This window comes from Pygocentrus nattereri, chromosome 19 (genome assembly GCF_015220715.1).
Source record: "Pygocentrus nattereri isolate fPygNat1 chromosome 19, fPygNat1.pri, whole genome shotgun sequence".
NCBI lineage: Eukaryota > Metazoa > Chordata > Actinopteri > Characiformes > Serrasalmidae > Pygocentrus > Pygocentrus nattereri.
This window is the reverse complement of record NC_051229.1, coordinates 14,046,594-14,054,374: the sequence shown is the minus strand read 5'-3', so window position 1 is coordinate 14,054,374 and position 7,781 is coordinate 14,046,594. Positions and strand designations below refer to the sequence as shown.

At 47.0% G+C, this 7,781-nt stretch overlaps 1 protein-coding gene and 1 long non-coding RNA gene across 2 annotated transcripts; both read left to right on the top strand.

The window, feature by feature from the left end:
- The first annotated feature begins 498 nt into the window (after window positions 1-498).
- Window positions 499-948, top strand: LOC108417336. Its single transcript, XR_005129125.1, has 2 exons — window positions 499-639; window positions 887-948. It is a non-coding gene; the product is annotated as an uncharacterized LOC108417336 (long non-coding RNA).
- A 4,249-nt stretch (window positions 949-5,197) lies between these two features.
- On the top strand, window positions 5,198-7,502 carry LOC119261623. Its single transcript, XM_037531233.1, has 2 exons — window positions 5,198-7,193; window positions 7,441-7,502. Exon 1 carries the CDS (start codon window positions 5,198-5,200, stop codon window positions 6,899-6,901), a length of 1,704 nt encoding a protein of 567 aa, XP_037387130.1. The 3' UTR covers window positions 6,902-7,193; window positions 7,441-7,502.
- Window positions 7,503-7,781: the final 279 nt, after the last annotated feature.

Here is a 7,781-nt window from a genome sequence, read left to right as displayed (position 1 = left end):
TTGCCATCTCTAACACAGCCTTTTTTGTAACAGAATACAGCTACGGTCTCCTGAATAGGAGTGCTAGATGTCCTAATATTAAATATCTAAATAACCAGTGAAATTATATAAATATAATTCTATGAATATAATTCTATGTTTTTTGCGTGGGTGTGATGCCAACGGCTCCCATATTTATACACGAGACAGATAGTTGACACTTAACCGAGATAGCTAGCTTGCTAACGTTAGCACGTCAACCGATTTTGCCTGAGTAACAATGGGAATATGGCTAGTATGGACTTCAACTTGCATATTGTTTCAAACGAATGTGAGATTGAAATGTTCATTTTAAGTGACAGTAGTTATGTTGTCTAGCAAGGTGACATTTTATTGAGATGGCGATTTATCCATTTAAAAGCATTACTGTCACGGCATTGGAACCTTTTTGGGTTTTGGCGCCAGCTAGTGTTTTCTAGTGGGGGAAATATTTATTATTAAGCCTGCTTTTATTTTGACACTTACCTTCAGTTGATGTAACTTCCTGTGATGTCATATTCAGCTAGAGGAGGAAGTTCATTACTTCAGTTGAGTCAGACCATGCCAAGGTGAAGAGGTGCTCATCCTTAGGTTGTTCTTGCCCTTGGAAAGGCTTTGCTTGTAAGTTAATAATGTTTGTAATTTTGTGTATTAAGGACCAATTTATGCCTTATGCATCTTAAGTTAATTTGCAGGAGAACAATATATCATTTTTTGTGTAAATAGAATGTCTGAAGAGTTTCAGCAAGTCATGTAGCGCTAGCAAGCTAGCATGTTCGTTTCTTCATTCAATGCGTATGCTACTGTGAGTGTATGGAGAAAGACAAAGCAAACGTACTTTTATGTACATTTCTGTTTGTTTATTTAGTTTTACGAATCCCAAGGAAGAATTCTGTGTATCTGAAGATTGGAGTAAACTTTCAAAACTCACTTCTGCCTCAGGAATTCATTCTGTCGTTAGCTGTCTGTCTAGTCAAGTAAATGAGCGCCTGATAAGGACAGAACAGTAAAAAAGCATCCGGCACAGCGGGCAGAACCTTTACAAGGAGAGTAATCTTCAATTGTCGTCCTACTTCTCATCATCATCACCGCTGCTCATACCCGGTTCGCACATCTGAATGATGGATGGAAAAAAAGCATTGGAAGGGTCAGCACATCACTCTACTGTGGAAACAAGGTCAGTTGCTCGTGCATCTTCCAGTAAATCTTCGTCAAGCAAATCATCAGCTAGCAGCAGAGCCATAGCCGCAGCTTATGCTAAGGTGGAGGCAGCCTGCGCAAGGGCTGAATTTGCTAAGAAGGAGTCAGATGTTCTGATTGAAAAAGCACGAATCGAAGCTAGATTGAACACACTCAGACATGAAAAGGAGGTGATAGCTGCCTTAGCAGAAGCTAGTGCGCTTGAAGCAGCAGAGGAGTCTGAAGTGGTTGATGATAAATCATTCCTGCAAGAAGTGGAAGAGAGAACACGTCAGTATGTTCAGCTACAGCTAACAGAAGATGTTAAGCCACGCGCACAACCCATATCACCGATAATTCATGTGCTGAAAACTGAGTCTCCCCCAAGACTGCGTCTTACTGAGTTCACAGTTGAAGCTCATTCTTCTAAAATGCCTGAACTTGCCAGACCAGCACCGCAACCCACCAAGACTATACCTCATCACACATCTCCATGGCGATCTACAGCTGGTGCAGGACAATTCTCACCTCTCAAAGGTGTTTCACAACAGCCAGTAGATGGCAGTCCAGACATTAGCGATGTAGCTAGATACTTGGCACGCAGAGATCTGATTACCTCCGGCCTCTCACAGTTTGATGATTCTCCTGAGACCTATTGGGCGTGGAAATCATCATTCATCAACGCCATCGTTGGATTACACCTCAGTGCCAGTGAAGAGCTGGACCTCCTGATTAAGTGGTTAGGGCGAGAATCTGCACAGCATGTCAGGAGAATACGAGCTGTGCATGTAGGTAACCCCTCTACCGGATTGACCAAGGCTTGGGAACGCTTGGAGGAATGCTTCGGTTCTCCAGAGATTATAGAGAAGTCACTCTTCGACAGGCTCACAAACTTCCCAAAGGTCACCAACAAGGATCCAGTGAAGCTGAGAGAACTCAGTGACCTCCTTCATGAGTTAAAAGCCGCAAAGCTAGAAGGCTATCTCCCTGGCCTTAGCTACTTAGACACTGCACGTGGTGTCGCTCCTATAGTGGAGAAATTACCATACAACCTCCAAGAGCGGTGGCTTAGACAGGGCTTCAAGTACAAGACCACTCATGGTGTAACCTTCCCTCTGTTCTCCTTCTTCTGTGAGTTCGTCTGTGATGAGGCACGAGCACGCAATGATCCGGGTTTCAGGCTGCAACCTGGTAACACAGAGTACCTAAAGCAAAGTGCTACTGCTAAGAAACCGCAGAAGAGTCTAGTGTTTGCCCACAAGACAGATATATCACAGGAGAAAGTGAAGTGGGAGGTTTCAGGCCACAAAGCTGGTGATGTTGAGAAGCAATGTCCCCTTCACAAGAAGCCGCACCCTCTCAAGCGCTGCAGAGGGTTCCGCAGCAAACCCTTAGAGGAACGTAAAGCCCTTTTGAAGGACATCGGTGTCTGTTTTAGATGTTGCTCCTCAACAAGTCACATGGCCAAAGAGTGCACCGCAGTCATTAAGTGTAGGGAGTGTGATAGTGAGAATCACGTCTCAGCTCTCCATCCTGGACCGCCACCGGCGACATCTGGGCATGGCGGGGAGAGCACGGAAGAAACACCACCATTAACTGTCGAGTCAAGCTGCACCGAGGTGTGCGGAGAGGGTCAAAGTCCACGTTCCTGCTCCAAGATCTGCTTAGTAAAGGTCTTTCCTGAAGCACACCCAGAGAGAGTGACAAGAGCTTATGCGGTTCTAGATGACCAAAGTAACTCTTGCAAGACCTGACTTCTTTGACATGTACAACATCAAGGGATCAGACTCACCCTTCACACTGCGTACGTGTGCTGGGACAACAGAGATGATGGGTAGAAGAGCCACAGGGTTCATTGTGCAGTCACTAGATGGAACTACAACGCTCACCTTGCCCACGCTAATTGAATGCAGCAACATTCCAAGCGACCGTGCTGAGATCCCAACTCCTGAAGCGGCTTTATATCACACTCACCTCAAACCCATAGCTCACTCCATCCCATCACTGGATCCTGAGGCCAAGATCCTCCTGTTGTTGGGTCGCGACTTACTAAGAGTCCACAAAGTGAGAGAGCAGCGGAATGGTCCACATGATACTCCATATGCACAGAGAGTGGACCTGGGATGGGTCATCGTAGGTGACGTCTGCTTAGGGAGCACTCACAGGCCTGCAGCTATTCAAACTTACCACACCAACATCCTAGAAAACAAACGCCCTTCCTTCTTCAGCCCTTGTCCTAACAAGCTTCATGTCAAAGAAAAGTTTGGGTCCCTGTCTGAACAGACAGCCGTTCCAGACCTTCGCAGATCTTTCAAGTGTATACTAGGAAGCACAGTCTTTGAAACAACCAAAGATGACAGCAAGATAGGACTTTCGGTGGAAGACAGACTGTTCCTAGAGCTTATGGGGAAAGAGATGTTCATGGACAATGCAAACAGCTGGGTTGCCCCACTTCCATTCAGAACACCTCGCGAACGCCTAACTCACAGTCGCGACCAGGCACTCACGCGGCTGGCTTCTGTCCAACGCACTCTGGAGAAAAGACCTGAAATGAAGAAGCACTTTGTCACTTTCATGCAGAACATCTTGGATCGTGACCACGCTGAGCAGGCTCCTCCTCTCCCAGCTGGGAAAGAGTGCTGGTATTTACCGATCTTTGGAGTTTACCACCCGCAGAAACCTGACCAAATCAGGGTGGTCTTTGACTCAAGTGCGAAGAGCCATGGCGTTTCACTCAATGACGTCCTGCTGTCTGGACCTGACCTAAATAACAGCTCGGTCGGTGTTTTGTTGCGGTTCAGACGTGAAGCCGTTGCAGTGACTGTGGACATAGAACAGATGTTTCATAGTTTTGTTGTCAGGAAGGACCACCGAGATTTCCTGCGATTCTTCTGGCACAAGCACAACGATCCCGCCGATGACCTCTGTGAGTATCGCATGAAGGTTCATATATTCGGCAACAGTCCTTCTCCTTCAGTTGCCATACATGGATTTCGACGCGCTGCAGCTCATGGCGAAGAGGAATTTGGCTCTGATGCGCGCTGCTTCACTGAGAGGGAGTTCTATGTGGATGATGGGCTTCTGTCACGACCCACAGCCAGCGAGGCAATCGATCTATTGAAACGGACACAGAAGATGCTTGCCACATCTAACATCAGTCTCCACAAAGTGGCATCCAACAGCAGGGAAGTTATGGAAGCATTTCCTGTCAACGACCGCGCCAAAGGGCTCAAAGAACTCAACCTAGATGCTGATGCAACACCTATCCAGCGAAGCCTAGGCCTAAGGTGGAACTTAACTGAGGACACGTTCACCTTCCAAGTGACTGACACAGTCAAGCCCTACACACGGAGAGGTGTCCTAGCCACCATCAACGGACTATTTGATCCACTGGGGTTTGCTGCGCCAGTCACAATTCAGGGAAAGATGCTGCTCAGAGAACTCTCCAGGAAGGCTTTGGATTGGGACTCTCCTCTTCCTGCAGACAGGGAAGCTGAATGGAGCGCATGGAGAGATTCTCTCAGTGATCTTCAGCAGTTACAGATTCGAAGACCTTATGCTGCTACTTCAGTGTCAACGGCTACAAGGAAAGAGTTACATGTTTTCGCAGATGCTTCAGTGAAAGCTATTGCAGCTGTCGCCTATCTCAAAGTCATTGATGCAGAAGAGAAGCCTCATGTTGGATTTGTACTGGGCAAAGCTAAACTAGCTCCACAGTCTGCGCACACCATCCCCAGATTAGAACTGGGTGCTGCTGTTTTAGCTGTGGAAATCGCAGAGGTCATCACCAGTGGAATTGGACATCGATCTGAATGCTGTTGAATTCTACACAGACAGTCGTGTAGTCCTTGGATACATTAGTAACCAGACCAGGAGGTTCTATGTATATGTTGGCAACAGGGTGCAACGTATCAGAAGATCGTCAGAACCCAAGCAGTGGCACTATGTCTCCACAAACTCTAACCCAGCCGACATAGGCACTCGGTCTGTGTCTGCAGCCATGTTGAGTGACAGCGCCTGGCTCAAGGGACCTGCCTTCTTGTCACATGCCAACAGAGACCCAGACACAGATGCCTATGAACTCATTGACGCTGATTGGGATGCAGAGGTACGAGCAACTGCCACTCACCTGCTCATCAATTGGCCTCAGCTTGGATGTCAGAGGTTCGAACGGTTTTCTTCATGGGAGAGGCTGATTAGGGCCATGAGCGTGCTAGTCCACATTGTCCAATCCGTCAAAAACAAAGCTCAGGATCAGACATGCCGTTCATGGCATTACTGCAAACACCCACGCAGCGTTGAAGAGCTGGCAAAAGCAGTAAAAGTAATCATCAAAAGTGTGCAGAAAGAGGCCTTCAAGGAAAAACTTACCTGCATAGCTGGTGGAAAAGACATCCCCACTCACAGTCCTCTGCACAAACTCAGTCCCTACTGTGATAAAGAAGGAATGCTTAGAATAGGAGGACGGCTCAGACATGGCGATCTGGAATACAAAGAGAAACATCCTCATGTTCTTCCAGGGGGTCACGTTGCGAAACTGCTCGTAGAGCACCATCACCAGCGAGTGATGCACCAGGGTCGAGTTTTCACTGAAGGAGCAGTGCGATCTGCTGGATATTGGATCATTGGAGCAAGAAGATTGATCAAGCATGTCCTGCACAACTGCATCACCTGCAGAAAACTCAGAGGCCGAGCAAACACTCAGCTGATGGCAGACCTACCACCTGATCGCTTGAGCATGGAACCTCCCTTTACCTTTGTGGGCCTAGATGTATTTGGTCCTTGGCCAGTTGTCACGCGGCGCACCAGGGGAGGCCATGCAAACAGCAAGCGGTGGGCCGTCCTTTTCACGTGTCTTAGTACACGCGCCATCCACATTGAGCTGATTGAGTCAATGGACTCCTCAAGTTTCATTAATGCCTTCCGGAGGTTCATCAGCTTGCGTGGACCTGCCAAACAGATCCGATCAGACTGTGGTACCAATTTTGTTGGTGCTTGCAGGGAGCTGGGGTTCCTGCAGACAGACCCGAACCTGTCCAACATCAGAAGGTACCTCGGAGAAGAAGGTTGCGCATGGGTCTTCAACCCACCTCATTCCTCTCACATGGGAGGCAGCTGGGAGAGAATGATTGGGATATCCAGACGCATCCTAGATGCAATGTTTCTCCAGTCTAGCCATGTTCAATTGACACATGAAGTGCTTTCCACTCTCATGGCAGAGATAACAGCCATAATCAACGCCAGACCATTGTCCCCTATCACGACAGACCCAGACTCACCTTTCCTGCTCACGCCAGCAATGCTCCTTACCCAAAAGGTCTACTCTCCTCCTCCTTTCCCAGGTGGTTTTGACGGAAAAGATCTGCACAGGCAGCAATGGAGGCAGGTGCAGCATCTCGCGGACATATTTTGGAACAGATGGAGACGGGAGTATCTTGGGACGCTTCAGAGCCGGAGGAAGTGGCAGGCCGACCGGCCAAACCTCCAAGTTGGGGATTTGGTGTTGCTGAAAGACCAGCAAGTGAATCGCAACGAATGGCCAATTGGGCTCATCCACAACACCTTTCCAGACAAAGATGGTAAGGTCAGAAAAGTCGAGATCGAGATCTTCAAGAATGGAGCAGCTAAGACCTACCAGAGGCCTGTATCTGAAACGGTGCTTCTCATGTCCCGCGACACCTTAGAGTCCCAGGACTGTGTTTAGAGACTTTAATTGTGCGTTCACGTAAGATAGTTTGCAGTTGTACAATACCAGGCGGGGAGTGTCACGGCATTGGAACCTTTTTGGGTTTTGGCGCCACCTAGTGTTTTCTAGTGGGGGAAATATTCATTATTAAGCCTGCTTTTATTTTGACACTTACCTTCAGTTGATGTAACTTCCTGTGATGTCATATTCAGCTAGAGGAGGAAGTTCATTACTTCAGTTGAGTCAGACCATGCCAAGGTGAAGAGGTGCTCATCCTTAGGTTGTTCTTGCCCTTGGAAAGGCTTTGCTTGTAAGTTAATAATGTTTGTAATTTTGTGTATTAAGGACCAATTTATGCCTTATGCATCTTAAGTTAATTTGCAGGAGAACAATATATCATTTTTTGTGTAAATAGAATGTCTGAAGAGTTTCAGCAAGTCATGTAGCGCTAGCAAGCTAGCATGTTCGTTTCCTCATACAATGCGTATGCTACTGTGAGTGTATGGAGAAAGACAAAGCAAACGTACTTTTATGTACATTTCTGTTTGTTTATTTAGTTTTACGAATCCCAAGGAAGAATTCTGTGTATCTGAAGATTGGAGTAAACTTTCAAAACTCACTTCTGCCTCAGGAATTCATTCTGTCGTTAGCTGTCTGTCTAGTCAAGTAAATGAGCGCCTGATAAGGACAGAACAATTACCATGGCGATCGCTAGCTTTTTAGTTACCTTACAATCAGACGGCTGGACATCTGTCTGTGCTCTACGGGACGCTTGAATTTCCCTACGGGGATGAATAAAGTACTATCTTATCTGACTTCTTTCTTTCTGGGTTTCAATTAACTTAAAAGAAAGTTAAAAGCTCCAAAGTCTCCGCTCAAATAAGGGTTGGAAATGCAT

Coding starts and splice junctions, on each gene's coding strand:
- LOC119261623 (XM_037531233.1), top strand. CDS start 5,198: ATGTTGAGTGACAGCGCCTGGCTCAAGGGACCTGCCTTCTTGTCACAT.